General features: G+C 47.6%; 1 protein-coding gene across 1 annotated transcript in view; it reads left to right on the top strand.

Annotated features, from left to right (window-relative positions):
• The window catches only part of CASP8AP2 (caspase 8 associated protein 2), a 137,176-nt gene that overhangs the window by 69,683 nt on the left and 49,560 nt on the right, over positions 1-17,933 (top strand). The window contains exon 10 of the mRNA XM_029596855.1: positions 4,912-4,915. Within this exon, the coding sequence (XP_029452715.1) occupies positions 4,912-4,915 (4 nt within the window). The remainder of the gene's footprint in view (positions 1-4,911; positions 4,916-17,933) is intronic.

The raw sequence follows: 17,933 nt of genomic DNA, 5'->3' as shown, positions 1-17,933 counted from the left end.
TGTACATACCCGGATCAATCCATACAGCGAGTTGTGTCCCCTGTCCAGCAGATGGAAACACAGAAAAAAAAAAAACAAAGGCATACCATATATGGACATAGCTCACCCTGCGCCCCTCTGTATTTCTCTGGTTTCAGCAGATGCAGTCAGATGAACCTGCGGTTCCTCTCCTCAGAGATATTTCAGTGTATTCTTCTCCTACATTGGGTCAAGCAAGTATTAAAATATTAAAAAAAAAAAAAAAAAAAGGTTGAAACAGAGTGTTTAAATTTACAGGAGACAGGTCTGTCTCCTAGCTCTTAAGGAGTCCTAGGTGGGATTTCCCCTTAATTATTCAGCCTAGGACTCCAATTCCCGGTAGCCATAACAATTTCCCTGCACAGGGGTGATACTGGTGGTCCAGTCATTCCCCCTTATTGTTTTGGTCTCCCCTGAGATGTTCTTACCTCAGGTCCCCTTGCAGAGACGTTGCCATTCCTCTGTTGTAGTGAAAGTTCAACAAAGTTTAAAAAAACTAAAAAAACAAAGGGGATTAAAGGAGACTGTATTTCTGCTTGTTTTAACCTGAAGCAGAGTGAAAAAGTGTATTTATGCGGCTGTTACGCCGACTGGCAGGGGTTTAAGCACCTCACAGCTGTTTTTTTCTGGCTCCTGTGCTTCACTGTTTTTTTTTTCAGCTCAGCTGATTTCTTGCCGCCCGATGCTGAGGTCACCTCTCTGCCTCGCCTGCAGGGAGCCTGCTTCGTGGCTCTCCTGTGAAGGGCTCTGCTCTGTCTGCTTACCCGGAGGGGAAGGACCCTCCAGGACTGCTTCTAAGTTGATGACCCGGGGTGCGTTTGGTGTCCGCAGTCACCAAACGCACTACCATCCCAGTGGTAGGGTCAATGGCTTTAAAAGATCTTCATGACCGCAAGTTGGAGCTATACCTCAAGCGAATCTTCAAGGTACTGTCCTTAGGGTTCCGCGTGACGGTGTGTAGCAGTCTCAAACAGCGGGCGAGCCTTAGGTGGGTCAACAATTACTCAGCACCCAGAATCTCCCGGCTGCAGAGGCTGAACAAGCAGAGCGGCTCGAAGGGGTGATTGCGTATGGCGCTGATGCCCTTTATAATCTCCTTCGGGTGCAGGCAAGAGCCATGGTCTCCCCGATCTCTGCTAGGCGACTCCTCTGGCTACGTAACTGGCGGCGGATTCCTCTTCCAAGTCACAGTTGGGCTCTCTTCCCTTTAAGGGTAAGTTGCTTTTTGGGGAGGACCTGGAACAGCTTATTAAATCCTTGGGAGACGACAAGGTTCATAAGCTGCCTGAGGACCGCCCTAAACAGTCCAAGTCCTTTTTCCCTTCGCGCTCTCGTTTCAGAGGTCAGCACAGGTACAACAAGCCACGTGGGTCTTTTCAGCAGAATACCACCTCCAGATCTCAGGCATGGTCTCATTCGTTTCGGGGACGTCGCCCGTTCCGAGATGGAAACCCCCAAGGATCCGGCACAAGTCCCCACAATGAAATGCGGAAGGCCCATTCCTCCGTTCCCATCTTAGGTGAATGTCTGTCCCTTTTTCTCAGGGAATGGGTCAAAATTACTACGGATCAATGGGTCCTGGATGTGATAGGAAATGATTATACTTTAGAATTTGCTCGAGACCTTCTGGACCTCCATCTGATATCTCCTTGCGGCACTCGGAAAAGGCCTGCAGTGTGTTGAATTGTCGACAGACTCCTGGAGCTAGGAGCCATAATTCCTGTTCCTCCAAACGAGCAAGGATCCGGCCAGTATTCCATTTACTTCGTCATGTCCAAGAAGGACGGCTCTTTCCAACCGATCCTGGACCTCAAGTGGGTCAATCGGGCTCTCAAGGTTCCCCATTTTCGAATGGAAACCCTGCGGGGTTTCTGGCTTCTCTCGACCTCACGGAGGCTTACCTGCACATCCCTATTCGTAAGGAGCACCAAAGTTTCCTTCTCTTCGAAATTCTGGGCTGGCACCTGCAGTTTCAGGCTCTCCCGTTAGGATTGGCCACCGCTCCTCGCACGTTCACCAAAGTGATGGTGGTAGTAGCAGCTTTTCTTCGGCAAGAAGGAGTCCTAGTCCATCTCTACCTGGATGACTGTGTGACGGCAGTGAGCAGAGCCGTGTCGTATCGCTGCTTACCTCCCTCGGCTGGATAGTCAACTACTCCAAGAGCAACCTCAAACCCTCTCAAGTTCTGGAATTTCTGGGAGCTCACTTCGACACCCGCAAATCCAAGGACTCCCTACCCAAAGCCAGGGCGCTCAAGCTCATGAATCAGGTACAGCTTCTCGTATCTCTCTCGCAGCCCACGGCCTAGGATTACCTTCAAGTACTGGGCTCCATGGCCTCCACCATAGATTTGGTTCCCTGGGCGTTTGTGCATATGCGACCCTTGCAGAAAGCTTTGCTTGCCCATTGGAAGCCGGTTTCGGAGGATTTTCGGGCAATTCTACCATTTCCCGAATCTACTGTCAGCATACGGTGGTGGCTCTCTCTCGACCACCTCTCGAAGGGAATGCCACTGGAGTCTCCGCAGTGGATGATTGTGATGACGGATGCCAGCCTCTCTGGCTGGGGGGGCACGCGGTGTGTCAGTCTCTATCGACTCAGGGCCGGTGGTCTACAGTCCAGTCCAATTGGCACATCAACCATCTGGAGGCCCTGGTGGTCCGTCTGGCTCTCAGGTTCTTCCTTCCCTTGCTTCACCATAAGGCGGTGAGAGTCCTCTCAGACAATGCAACAATGGTGGCTTATATCAGTCTCCAGGGGGGCACCAGGAGACGCCTGGTGGCCCTGGAGGCCAGCAAGCTGTTCGATTGGGCGGAACGCCTGGCGGCCTCACACATTGTGGGGAAGGAGAATGTTCAGGCCAACTTCCTCGGAAGAGGCGATGGACCTAGTCGTACACAAGTGGAGGGTTCCCCACCTGGACTTGATGGCCACCTTGAGAAACGCAAAAGCTCCCAGGTTCTTAAGTCACAGAAGGGAACACAGCTCTGAGGGCATGGATGCTCTGGTTCTGCCCTGGCCCAGCAATGTCCTCCTCTATGTATTTCCCCCATGGCCTCTGGTGGGAAAAGTACTCCGAAGGATAGAGATTCACAACAGGCATGTAATTCTCATTGTGCCAGAGTGGCCCCACAGACCGTGGTTCGCAGACCTCGTGAATCTCACGTCGGACGTCTCTCTTAGACTCTATCACCTCCACAATCTTCTCAGGCAAGGTCTGTATTTTTCGAGCAGGCGGATCGCTTTTGTCTAACGGCCTGGCTTTTGAACGGAGGAATCTAAGAAAGAAGGGGTTAATAAACATGTGGATAAAGGTGAACCGGTAGATGTAATGTATTTGGATTTTCAGAAGGCGTTTGACAAAGTCCCTCATGAGAGGCTTCTAAGAAACTAAAAAGTCATGGGGTAGGAGGTGATGTCCTTTTGTGGATTACAAACTGGTTAAAAGACAGGAAAAAGAGAGTAGGATTAAATGGTCAATTTTCTCAGTGGAAAAAGATAAACAGTGGAGTGCCTCAGGGATCTGTACTTGGACTGGTGCTTTTTAATATATATATAAATGATCGGGAAAGGAATACGATGAGTGAGGTTATCAAATTTGTGGATGATACAGAATTATTCAGAGTAGTTAAAATACAAGCGGATTGTGATACATTACAGGAGGACCTTGCAAGACTGGAAGATTGGGCATCCAAATGGCAGATGAAATTTAAAGTAGACAAGTGCAAGGTGTTGCATATAGGGAAAAATAACCCTTGCTGTAGTTACACGATGTTAGGTTCCATATTAGGAACTTCCACCCAGGAAAAAGATCTAGACATCATATTGGATAATACTTTAAAATCGTCGGCTCAGTGTGCTGCAGCAGTCAAAAAAGCAAACAGAATGTTAGGAATTATTAGGAAGGGAATGGTTAATAAAACAGAAAATGTCATAATGCCTCTATATCGCTCCATGGTGAGACCGCACCTTGAATACTGTGTACAATTCTGGTCACCACATCTCAAAAAAGATATAGTTGCGATGGAGAAGGTATAGAGAAGGGCAACCAAAATTATAAAGGGGATGGAACAGCTCCCCTATGAGGAAAGGCTGAAGAGGTTAGGGCTGTTCAGCTTGGAGAAGAGGCGGCTGAGGGGGGATATGATACAGGTCTTTAAGATCATGAGAGGTCTTGAACGAGTAGATGTGAATCGGTTATTTACACTTTCAAATAATAGAAGGACTAGGGAACATTCCATAAAGTTAGCAAGTAGCATATTTAAGACTAATCGAAGAAAATTCTTTTTCACTCAATGCACAATTAAACTCTGGAAATTGTTGCCAGAGGATGTGGTTAGTGCAGTTAATGTACCTGGGTTCAAAAAAGGTTTGAATAAGTTATTGGAGAAGTCCATTAACGGCTATTAATCAAGTTTACTTAGGGAATAGCCACTGCTATTAATTGCATCAGAAGCATGGGATCTTCTTAGTGTTTGGGTAATTGCCAGGTTCCCTGTGCATACCAGGATCAGTCCAGACGGTGGGTTATGTCCCCCGTCCAGCAGATGGAGTCAGAACAGAGCTCGAGAGTGGTACCTCATATGCTAGCGCACCCTCTGCTGGAGCTCAGTATCTTTCTGACTCCAGCAGATGTGAGATGGGGAAATCAGTGCTTCCCCAGAGTGACAGGTTTTCGAATTTCTTTTTGCTCTTCTTTGAGTTCTTCCTGTCATTTTCTTCTTTTAACAAGTTTGGATCAAGTTAGTTTGAAAAAAAAAAAAGTTTTTAAGACAAATTCTGTCACGTTGATTTTTGAGGAGGCGTGCCTTTCGAGTTCTATTCTGCCTCCTCCTGCTGTTCTCTACTTACGTTTTTGGGTAAGTGTGATTTTTTTGTGCTTTTGCCTTTCAGCTGTGTCAGCCAGTGGAGCCGGCTCCTGCGCTCGTTCACTGACAGTCCCGCGGCCCGGCACATCTTTCTCGGGCCTGGGCGCTCCGGCAGGGGTTTTTCCCGCCGGTGCCTGAGGACTTGTTGGGCGGGTTGTGCAGGCCACTTCGGCCCCCCCGCGGTGCGATCCTTTTCGGGGGCCCCCCCCCCCCCCGAGGCGTCTTTTTCATCGCGGCGTTTCGATGCCGCATTTCTCTCGTTGCGAGACCTGCGACGAGCAGGGGTCTCGTTTCTCGAGGGAGGGGGTTTGCCCGCGCTGCCTTCCCGAGGAGGAAGGCGCCGCGCACGGCTCGGGTTCGCTCCCGACGCCCCCCTCCCCGCAGCCCGGGAAGCGTGGGCCGGCCATTTCCTCGCCGAGGGCGGGAATGGCGGCCATTTTGGAGGGGGATCTTGGCGCGGCAAACGTCCAGGAGGAGGAGGATGCAGCTCGGGGCGTCCCTCGCCTGCAGCGTAGTCCCGAGGAGGGTTTGCCGAATCGTCTACCTCAGGAGTCCTCTACTTCTGGCGCGTCTCCCGGTCTGCCATTTTTCTCCCCGGATTTTATTTTAAAAATGCACATAGCATATTTACAGGGCCTGGCAGATCCGGGGGGTGCTACAGCAGGACCTCCTCCTCCCAAGATCCCTAAGCTAGCATTACCTCCCGCCGGGTCTCTGATTCTGGCTGGGGCAGTCCCAGGGACCTCTGCTTTGCCATCCCCGCCTCGAGCTGTGGGAGCGGCTTCCACGACGGGATTTGACCCCTCGGACCCTCCGGATCCGGCGCACGCGAATGGACAGGCGGAAGGCGACGCCCCGCGCGCCCTACGAATCTTCCACAAGGAAGAGCTGCAGGATCTGCTCCAACAGACTCTGCAAGAGCTGGATTTGGATCCGCCGCCGGATCCTCCGGCACCAGTGGCTCCGGCAGTTGCGACGTGCTCCAAAAAAGGGGATCCAGTCCTGGCCGCCCTCAGGCCTCGGGCGAAGGCTTTTCCGGTACATGAGTCTTTTCTGCAGCTACTTACGGGGGAATGGGACGCCCCTGAGGCGTCTTTGAGGGTCACCCGTGCCATGGAAAAATTGTATCCGTTGCCGGAGGATTTCTTAGATCTCGTCCGGGTTCCTAAGGTGGACTCGGCGGTCTCAGCGGTGACGAAGAGGACGACGATCCCGGTCACTGGCGGTACGGCCCTACGGGACACGCAGGACCGCAAGCTGGAAACGTTCCTCAAAAGAGTGTTTGAAGTCTCGGCCTTAGGCATGCGTGCCGTCATGTGTACTTCGTTGACTCAGAGGGCTAGTCTGCTCTGGGTTCAGCAGCTCCTGACGTCCCAACAGTTGCCTCCGGATGAGGCCGCTCAGGCCGACAGCCTAGAATCTGCCATTGCATACGGGGCGGATGCTCTGTATGACCTCTTCCGTGTGCTGGCCCGGTCCATGGTCTTGGTGGTGGCAGCTCATAGGCTCCTATGGCTTCGGAATTGGTCTGCGGACGCCTCTTCTAAGTCGAGTTTAGGATCTCTTCCTTTTCGGGGGAAGTTTCTCTTTGGCAATGATCTGGATGAAATCATCAAATCGCTGGGAGAAAACTCGGTGCATCGTCTACCCGAAGATAGACAGCGACCCTACCGGACGTTTGCCTCCACCAGAACCAGAGCTAGGGCACAGCGACGTTACAGGTCGTACCGACAGCCGGGCCCTCGCGCAGCCCCCGGCAGACCACAACCTTGGTCGCGTTCCTTTCGCGGGCGGAGGCCCGCGAGAGAGGGCTCGGGGCAGGGGAATCCCCCCGCCAAATCCACCCAATGATGCCAGAGCGGCCCACTCCTCCAGTCCGCCCATCGGGGGCCGACTCACGGAATTCTTCTAGGAGTGGGCGAATATTACCTCAGACCAGTGGGTCCTGGACACCATCCAGCACGGTTACGCCTTGGAGTTTGCCCGTCCGCCACGGGACAAGTTTCTTTTCTCCCCATGCGGCTCCGAGCTCAAGCGAATGGCGGTTCAACAGACTCTAGACCGACTTCAGGCTATAGAGGCTATTGTGCCCGTCCCCTTCGCCGAGGTGTGCTCGGGGCATTATTCCATCTACTTCGTAGTTCCCAAGAAGGACGGATCGTTCCGGCCCATACTGGATTTAAAGGAGGTCAACCGGTCACTGCGGGTCAGCCGTTTTCGCATGGAGACACTGCGGTCGGTAATTGCCACAGTGCACCGGGGGGAGTTCCTGGCTTCCTTGGATCTGACGGAGGCGTATCTCCACATTCCCATACGTCCGGACCACAGGCGTTACCTTCGCTTCAAGATTCTCGGACAGCATTTTCAGTTTCGGGCCCTACCCTTCGGACTTGCGACAGCTCCTCGGACCTTCACCAAGATCATGGTGGTGGTGGTGGTGGCGGCCCTTCGAAAGGAGGGTATCTTAGTGCATCCCTACCTGGACGACTGGCTGGTACGGGCAAAGTCCTTCTCACATGGTCAGGCCTCGGTTGCCAGAGTCTTAGAGGTCCTTCGCTCCCTGGGCTGGGTCGTGAACCTCCACAAGAGTTCCCTCGTTCCGTCTCAACGCTTGGATTTCCTGGGCGTGACCTTCGACACTCAACAGGGCATGGTGTTTCTGCGTTCAGACAAGGCCCTCTCCTTAAGGGAGCACATACGTCATTTCGCGGCCTTGTCGGAGCCCACCGCTTGGAATTATCTGCAGCTCCTGGGAGTGATGGCTTCCACGATCGACATGGTGCCCTGGGCATTTGCACACCTGCGTCCCCTGCAGGCGTCCCTGCTTTCTCGTTGGAAACCGGTCTCACAGGAGTATCAAGTGATTCTGCCTCTTCCTCAGGCGGCTCGGGACAGCCTAAAGTGGTGGTTGGTTCCGGCTCACCTGGCTCGCGGCGTTTCGCTCGAAGTCCCCACTTGGGTGGTGGTGACCACAGATGCCAGTCTCGTGGGTTGGGGCGCCGTCTGCGACCGCAGCGCCACACAGGGACTGTGGGCCCCGGAGGAGACTCGGTGGCCGATCAATCGACTGGAGACCAGGGCAGTACGTCTAGCGCTCCAGCGTTTTCTCCCTCTGGTTCGGAACAGGGAGGTGCGGATTCTTTCCGACAACGCGACCACCGTGGCTTACATCAATCGTCAGGGCGGAACGAGGAGCGAGCACGTCTCCGCCGAAACCACGCTCCTGATGGCATGGGCGGAACTCCATCTCGCCCGGCTCGCGGCCTCTCACATAGCCGGGGTGGACAACATCCAAGTGGATTACCTCAGTCGGCAGCGGCTGGACCCCGGCGAGTGGTCTCTCTCCGACGATGCGATGGAACTCCTAGTTCACCGCTGGGGGGACGCCACGGCTGGATTTGATGGCGACGGCTTCCAACGCCAAGGCCCCGCGCTTCTTCAGTCGCAGAAGGGAGCGCGGTGCGGAAGGAGTAGATGCTTTAGTACTTCCGTGGCCAGCGGACCAGTTGCTCTATGTCTTTCCACCCTGGCCCCTAGTGGGCAAGGTCATTCGCAGGATAGAGAACCACATGGGCCTCGTGATTCTCGTGGCTCCGGAATGGGCCCGACGTCCCTGGTTCGCGGACCTGCTACTCCTGGCGGTGGACGGACCGATTCGTCTGGGTCACCTTCCCCGGCTCCTGCACCAGGGTCCGGTATTTTTCGACCAGGCAGAACTCTTTTGTCTTGCGGCATGGCTTTTGAGCGGCGCCGCCTCCGCCGCAGAGGCTATCCGGAGGCGGTGATCTCGACGATGCTTAAGGCCCGCAAGCCTTCCACTTCCGTTGCCTATGTTCGAGTGTGGAAAGTCTTCGAGTCCTGGTGTGCCAGTCATGAGGCCCGGCCCACGGAGGCGACGGTTTCGCTAATCCTTCAGTTCTTACAAGATGGACTAGATAAAGGCCTCGCATATAATTCTCTCAGAGTACAAGTGGCGGCCTTGAATGTCTTGGTACGGACCACGACCTCGCTTCTTCTACATCCGGACATCGCCCGATTTCTGAAGGGGGTTCAGCATTCCCGGCCTCCGGTCAGGGATCCCTGCCCTTCGTGGAATCTTAATCTAGTACTCCGGGCCCTGGCGGGTGCCCCATTCGAACCTCTCCAAGGGTCTACCCTTAAAGATCTCACCATGAAGACAGTCTTCCTCCTAGCGATATGCTCCGCCCGGCGTATCTCGGAGCTGCAAGCGCTATCCTGCAGGGAGCCCTACCTGCGTATTTCGGATGCCGGGATCTCGCTTCGTACAGTGCCATCCTTCCTGCCGAAGGTGGTTTCTCCTTTTCATTTGAACCAGACGGTTGAGCTCTCGGCATTCTCTCCAGAGGATTCTCGGGCTCTTCGACATTTGGACGTGAAGCGAGTGCTCCTCCACTACTTAGAGGTTACCAATGACTTCCGGGTCTCCGATCATCTGTTTGTCCTCTGGTCGGGACCTAAGAAGGGTTCCGCCGCGTCAAAGACGACCATTGCCCGCTGGATCAAGGATGCCATCTCGGCGGCCTACATTGGTTCTGGTCGGGACCCACCCAGGGGCATTCAAGCCCACTCTACTCACTCGCAAGCAACATCCTGGGCTGAGTCTCGTTCCGTCTCTCCACAGGAGATCTGCCGGGCGGCGACATGGAAGTCGCTGCATACGTTCGCCAGGCATTATCGGTTGCACCTGGCACCTTCGGGACCTGGTCACTTTGGCGATCAGGTTCTCCGAGCAGGGCTTTCAGGGGCCCACCCGGTTTAGGGAAGCTTTGGTACATCCCACCGTCTGGACTGATCCTGGTACGTACAGGGAAAAGAAAATTATTCCTTACCTGCTAATTTTCGTTCCTGTAGTAACATGGATCAGTCCAGACACCCACCACTCTGGGATTGCAAGCTCCTGCTCGGGTTTTTGACTGTATGACTGTCTTGTTTGCTGTTTTTCCTCATCTACTTTTCGTTCGGGGTTACAGCTCCTCACAAGTTGACTGTTACGACCTAGGTTGCAGGTCGTCTCTGTTATTGTTCTTGATGTTTCACTTATGTCAGGTTTTCTTGATCCAACTTGTTTTTTACCTTGCTATTTTCAGCTTTGTTATTCATGATACTGAGCTCCAGCAGAGGGTGCGCTAGCATATGAGGTGCCACTCTCGAGCTCTGTTCTGACTCCATCTGCTGGACGGGGGACATAACCCACCGTCTGGACTGATCCATGGTACTACAGGAACGAAAATTAGCAGGAAAGGAATAATTTTCTTTTCTTGTGGCCTGGTTTGGCCTCTTTTGAAAACAGGATGCTGGGCTTGATGGACCCTTGGTCTGACCCAGCATGGCAATTTCTTATGTTCTTAGAGGCTACAAGGTGGAAGTTATCTCCACGCTGTTGCGGGCTCGTAAAACCTCTACTTCGCTAGTGTATGTTCAGGTTTGGAGAGTGATAACGTGTGCGGAACTTGGAGTTTCGATGCACAAGGCCTCGGTCGCTCTAGTTTCTCTCCTTTCTCCAGAATGCTCTCTCCAAGGGCTTGTCTTTCAACTCCTTACGTGTTCAAGTCTATGCTTTTGGGGAAATTAGACAGTTATGCAGTGGCTGCCCACCTGGATGTGGTGCGTTTTTCTTAAGGGACTATGTATTTGAATCCGCCTGTCCGGCATACATGCCCATCTTGGAGTCTTAACCTGGTCCTTCGAGTTCTCTGCGCGGCGCCTTTTGAACCTCTGCGTCAGTCCACGCTCAAAGACCTCACGCTTAAGACAGTGTTCCCGGTGGCTATTTGTTCAGCCCGGAGGGTATCTGAACTGCAAGCTTTATTCTGTAGAGAACCCTTCTTGGGGTTCTCGGATTTGGGGGTCTCTTTAAAGACTGTTCCCTCTTTCCTGCCAAAGGTAGTCTCCTCCTTTCATGTCAGTCAGTGGAGCTCCCTGTCTTTTCTCAGAAGGATATTGCTAGCTCAGCTAGTGGTGATTTACGCCGTTTGGATGTTAAACGAGTTCTCTTGCACTACTTACAGGTCACTAATGATTTCAGAGTTTCCGATCATCTTTGTTTTATGGAGCGGCCCTCATATGGGGCAGAAGGCCTCTAAAGCTACTATAGCTCGCTGGCTAAAGGAAGCTGTTGTGTATCTCTGCCGGGGCCGGCCGGTTCCGGAGGGTCTAAAGGCCCATTCGTTGCGCTCGCAAGCTACTTTTTGGGCGGAGAGCCAGCTGGTTTCCCCGCAAGTAATTTGCAGAGCGGCCACTTGGAAATCCTTACATACGTTTGCTCGGCATATCGCCTCAACGTTCAGGCACCTATTTTTGGTTCTTTCGGCAGACAGGTACTCCGAGCAGGACTGTCTCGGTCCCACCCTAACTAGGGAAGCTTTGGTACATCCCGCTGTCTGGACTGATCCGGTACATACGGGGAAAGGATAATTGGTTCTTACCTGATAATTTTCGTTCCTGTGGTACCACGGATCAGTCCACACTCCCTCCCAGTCTACGTTTTCAGTCCGCTCGTAGTCTTTTTTTTTTTTTTTTTTCCTTTTGCAGCGCTGGTAAATGCCTTTTTTATCCTACAGGAGTATTAAATAAAGGATCCATAAGGCACCGGATGTTACTTTCACAATTGTTAAGAGCTATGTATAACACTGTACCAAATATGGGCATTATATTATTACTGTTGAATTGTTACTTGCTTGACCTTATTCAACTTATTTGTCTGCTTTGTTAATATTTATACTGAAGAGCGCAGGGTGAGCTATGCCCATATTTGGTATGCCTTTCTGTTATTTTTTTCTCTGGTTCCATCTGCTGGACATGGGGACACAACCCGCTGTCTGGACTGATCCATGGTACTACAGGAATGAAAATTAGCCAGTAAGAACCGATTTTCCTATGAGATTTGTACATTGTACTCTCGACCTAGCTTGATAGCAGCTAGGTAGGGTGTGCATCAAGCTAGGTCGAGAATACATTGTATAAATCTCATCTTTGTGTACCTTTCAACACTCCAATCACATCAAATCTTCACTGATGTCTACTGTGCTGTTCGTACCTCTGACTGTGTCACCACCAAAACCTCACCCTTAGTTACCAGTTGCCCCTCTTGCAGTGGTTATAAAAGTTTGACTAATATGTGTGCCTCCCCAGAGACACGCTCTTTCTCCTCCCTCTCCTCTCTCTCCCTAAAAAAAGGTTAGTTATTTCTGGCATTAAATTGTGTGATAGCATGTTACGTTATCACACGTAACATTAATACTCCTTATTTTCATAACCTCTGCCCAAACTCCTCCCTGTTGACTGTATTTTAGGAATTTGCATACGCATCTCGCAGTGCGTTATCGCGTTAGGCCCGCAATAAGGCCCTAACACGATTTGATAAATGACCCTGTCGGTTTATCATTGAGGGTCGTTTAGAATAATTTTATATGGACAGGTAGGATCACAGAATAACCAAAGAGAGGAGCAGTGCTGGATCAAACCACGCATGCCATACCAAAGAAAAAGGAAAACAAAAGTCTAATTCCTGAGCAACAACCAATATAATTAAATGCTAGCAAAGAAATACTTTCAGAAAAAATTAGGCGCTCTAGTGCTTAAAATTTCTTTTGATAAGTCAAAGTTTGTTTGATATTAGAAGTATGAGTCTTGTGATCGTTGCTTTCATCTGTGATAAGTATTATAGACCTAATTGGCTCTCAACAGATTAACAACTCATAACCACTAATAACTTAAACTAATGAACATCTCCACAAAGTATGAAGGACTTCGGTTTTCAAGTTTCCCAACCAATCCCCAAGGCACTCATGTATAGGTTATTGGTGAGGCCTCACCTGGAATACTATGTTCAGTTCTGGAGGCCATATCTCAAAAAAGATAGTGATAGATTAGAAGCATACTAGAGAAAGAGAAACAAAATGTAGAAGGGTCTATACCAAAAACAATATGAGATGACATTGAAGGATCCAAATATGTATACCCTTGAGCAGGGGTGGCCAACTCCAGTCCTCAAGACCCAAAAATAGGCCAAGTTTTCAGGATATCCACAATGAATTTACATGAGATAGATTTGAATGCACTGCCTCCATTGTATGCAAATCTATCTCATGTATATTTATTGTGGATTTACAGAAAACTTGGCCTGTTGAGGCCCTTGAGAACTGGAGTTGGCCATCCTGCCCTAAAGGAGTGTAGAGACAAGAGAAATAGGATATAGACTTTGAAATACCAAAAAGAGATTAATGCACAGAAATCCTTTTTCTAGTGGGAAAAAAAGCTTTAGAACTTGGGGATCATGTTACGATGCTCTGAGGGGTTAGACTCAGGACCAACGTTGTGAGATTTGTTTGTTACCGGTGGTAGATGCCTGGAATGTCCTGGAAGAGGTGGTGAAGACAAGAATGGTAACAGAATTCAAAGGAAGTGGGTTAAACAGAGGTTCCCTAGTGGCTTGAAGATGAAAATGAAGAGCTGGGGTAACCTATGAAAGTTTTAGGTATAGCATTTCTGCATGAGGATAATCCGCATGGAGTGGCAGTTACAAACCAAACATCTGATGACGTGGACTCGGTCCTCAAAAACTCGTGCTTTAATAAATCGGTTAGTCTATAAGGTGCCACTCTACTCCTGTCATTTTTACTATACCAGACTAACATGCCTATCCTTCTGGAAACTAGCCAATGGTTCATTCAAGGGATCCATCTGGGCTTATCTTACAGTTAGTGTGTTTTATCTACCTGTTTGTTTTCATTACTTAAAGTTTATCAAATTCACTCAATATTGCAGTAGGAAAGGAGCAGACCACTCGTGTGCTTCTGCAGCTGTGCATCTCAAGAAGGAGTGAATAGATAGTATTTTGTCAACAAGCAAGGCTGAATTAGCTGACATATAGGCAGCAACATCCTACAGTGCTAAACGGACCCATCTCTCAGAACTCAGTAAAAGTTTACTGAGAATGTGCAATGGTTTCCCCACATGCACTGCCTCGTGAACCCTTCAGTCTGAAATTGTCCAAGCTTCTGCACTGTGGTGTGATCCTGTTTGATATTTTTTCCCATACTTTGCTGCCTCAGCAGCCTCTTGAAAGCAAATTTAAATGCTCACAACAATACAAAAGTTTTCGAGTTACTGAGTTGCACTTTCATGATAGAATAAAGGCCCAAGAAGAAGCCAGTCAGCAGCAGCTTAAGATTTTTGCATCTGAAGGTACCAAATGTCAATCATCAATACCCATGAAATCTATTATTTATTTATTTTTATTTATTTAAGGTTTTTATATACCGGCATTCATGATAAAATCACATCATGCTGGTTTACATTAAAACAGTGGTGCATAGAAAGAAAAAACAAACTAACTGTAGGGCGGAAAGAAAGCAGTTACAAAAAAACAGGGATGCTTAAACTGGGAGAGGAAGGAAAAAGAAAAGGTTAATAGCATTTTAAATATTTACAACGAACAGTTAAATGAGTTGGCTGTGTTATAGAACTTGAAGTTGAAGGACATTACAAGACCATGATATCAAAAGCAGCAATAAATATGCTCAACTAACAGCCCATCACGAGCTTCGGCCGCCAGATCTAAAATCCAGATTTACGCATATAAATGTTGGCCCTGCCCTGAAACACTCCTGATATTCCCTGACTCCATTCCTTTTTCTTGGGTGTTTGGTTGCTCACGCACTCGCATATACGCACATAATTGGACCATTTTAAAATAGGCACTCACTCTCAACCAAGATACTCGCGTATATGGGCCTTTTAATACGAGCAACTCTTTTCAAATTCACCCCTTAGTTTATATCTGATCTTAAGTGGCAATCTATCTTATGGATTCCCTCATGATTTAAATTAGTTATTCACTAAAAAATGCATAATGCCCATTGTTTGTCCTTCCACATTTTTCTCTTGCCTCTATGATCATAAAGGAGACGCACTAGATATTGCAACTCTTTGTTTGTTCAGCATAGAAGCTTGATGGCAGAAAAATACCATATGACCTATCTCATCTACCCATCCACATTAACTGCTGCACTCTACAATCCCTGCCATTCCCTCAGATCCCCTGTGCTTGTACTATGTCTTCCAGATTTCAGTTTTAATGCTCTGCTATCTCCATTAAGAGGCTGTTCCATGCATCTACCACTCTTACTGGGAAAAAACATATTTCCTCAGATTTTTTGACAACAGTAGACCTGACGTTGCTGTGAAAAAATGCTCCAGCTTTAATTTTTTAGCAGATTGCATCTCTCATTTGCTAGACACTGCAAATATGATCTTAGCATATTAAAGCCTATGCTTTCTAGACAGTGGTGATGTCTGTTGTTAATTTAAAGTCTATCTCCTGAGGAGAGATTTGTGAATTCAGGCCACACAATCCACAAACATTAATGCTGCTTCTTAGGATGTGAGTTTTGGCTTACCTATGCCACAAAGGCTAAATAAGCCCAACTTCCACTTTCTAAGGCCCTTTTTATGGTTTTTTTTTGTCCTGCCTCTTCTCCATGTTTGGAGTTTCATTCAGAGAAAGGGGTACAACTCTGTGAGTAGCACAATTGCATTCTCGCTCCCCTTTTGTTCATCTGAGTGACAGCTGTTCTAGTATTGCACAGGTTTCTCCTGCTAGTACTCAGAAACTTTTCCAGGAAAGCAAGTGTAACCTTTAATCCAACACATGCAGTACAGGTCAGGTGACCTGTGTTTGAATGCTATTCATTTCTATTGGAGAGCAAATGTACAAATGAGAAATTGTCACTTTTCTGATCTATCTTCTGAAATGCCTTTCATAAACTTATGAAATCTTGTTTGATGTTTCACCTCCTTCACCCACAGAAATACAACTTTCCACACAGGGAGATGGTATTCTATTCAAAAAGTATTTTAAATCCCAATCAAAATTTATTATTTTAGTGTTCTGCAGCAACTGATGCCATATTTCCTATTTTTATATTATTTCCTAAGTTTTTCCATTGGTTAATTGTTATAGACCACCTGGCTTATGTTTGTTTCCTTTTTATAGAGTTTACCTTCTGACCCTGGTAGTAACACTGAACAGCTTTTAAATGAGGCTGAACAAGGGAAACAAAGAACCAACGCCCCAATCTGATAAATGCTTGAAGACAGCCTCCCATTTGGAAAGAGCTTCAGGTGACATAGAAGAAGGGGAAATTTTAAGTAGTGAAGAAAATGAGACAAGTCAGACGACAGAAGAAAAATCTGAACCAGAAGTAAAATCCGTTGAGGCTGATAAAAATGTAACAAGAATAACTTGTCCTGAAGACCCAAAGCCGTGTAGAAGTACCCAGGACAAGATGAAAAACAAGAAGGCACCAGCTGATGAAAACATTGCATTATCAGTTTCAGCTAAAGCGCCAGTGCGCATGAGCAGGGCAGCAGTTATAAAGAATATAACTTCTAATTCATCTAGCAAGGCAAAGCAAGAGAAAAAATTGGACATTAAAGATATTTTAAATATAAACCATGAGCCTTCTAAAGTAGAAGAAGTTATAGAAATGCTTAAAGGCATCCACATGTGCATCAGAAAAAAATACATGAAGTTCAAAGTACAGTTTACGCCAAAGCAGTTCCATAGAATAATAGAAAGTGCAAGTTCCAATTTTACAACTTTGATCAAGAGCCTGGATTGGTCCAGGATGTGTTCATCTTCAGACGTCCTAAAAGAGAAGCTCTGTGACACTATACAGACCAAAATGAATGAGATGAAAAAAAATGGAATCGTTGATCGTATTTTTCTACAGCATATGCAGGATATGAAAAAAAAGTTGTGGAAATTTGTAGATGATCAACTTAATTATTTGTTTGACAAGATAAAGAAGATGCTCATCAAATTATGCAACAGGACAAAATTAGACAAACACAATAAGGAACAAAAGCTTGGAATCACAAACAAAACTGAAATGCTTAACTAAAGCTGTGGGTGATGCATCAAAGCTCAGGAAAAAAAATACAGAAGTCAAACCGGCTAAATCTGAAGATACCGTCCCTCATACATCATTGAAACATCCACAGCCCGAGAAGTATCAAGAGAAAGCACACCAGAGAAAGAAAAAAGGCAAAATTGATACAAACAAAAATAAAAGCATTCATTCTTTAATGTTAGTAAATGCACAAACTGGGGAAGAATGTCAGAAGCATAAAGTGCAACATGACCACCTTGAAAACAATCAAATAAATGGTCTTAAAAAAAGTCTAATTTCAACATCAATAAATCTGCAATCTGAAGAAAAGCATGAGCAGAAAGTGCAACACTGTGGTATTAAAAGAGATAAAATTAACACATTGAAAAGTGCTTTTAAAAATACTGAAGACATGTCTGTGTATAGCACAAAGGTATCTTTAGTTGAAATGTGTCATTCCAAAGAAGAGAGTACTCCAGGTGGCCTTAGTACCTCGATGGATATGACGGAGAAAACTAATTCTAAAACTGGAATAGATATTCTAAATAAATCTGACTTCAACTATGAACTTCTGACAGAACAGCAAAAATCTAGCTTGACTTTTAATTTAGTGAATGAATCTCAGATGGGTGAAAAATTTAAAAGTCTATTTCAAGACTCCCATCTTTTGGAGCAGAATGTTAATAGTCTGGAAAAAGGTCAGTGGGAATTTGGGACACCTGAAAAACAGATCCCAGAAAATAAAAAATGTGACATTGTCCCTGTTTCTAATGCTGCAAACGAGGGTTTTCTGCAATCGACAACAGATTTGGATGGATCTAATATTTCCCCTGAGAAGCCCCAACTTGAATCATCTAAGCTTGAGATTCCAGTCAATCCAGATGTTCTAGATGAAAGTTGTATGCTGGAGGATCCCACACTAGCATGCTCAAGTAAAGATATTGGGACAAATGGGGAGAACACCAAGTCATGTATTTCTTCTGTCCTTTGGAAGATCTAGCAGTATCTTTAACAATTCCATCACCTTTGAAGTCAGATTCTCACCTAAGTTTTCTGAAGCCTCATAATATATCTAATGCAACACCTGAAGAAGTTATCAGTGCCCATTTTAGTGAAGATGCTCTTTTAGAAG

The sequence above is a fragment of the Rhinatrema bivittatum genome, chromosome 3, assembly GCF_901001135.1.
Source record: "Rhinatrema bivittatum chromosome 3, aRhiBiv1.1, whole genome shotgun sequence".
Taxonomy (NCBI): Eukaryota; Metazoa; Chordata; class Amphibia; order Gymnophiona; family Rhinatrematidae; genus Rhinatrema; species Rhinatrema bivittatum.
This window is presented reverse-complemented; position numbering and strand designations above follow the sequence as displayed.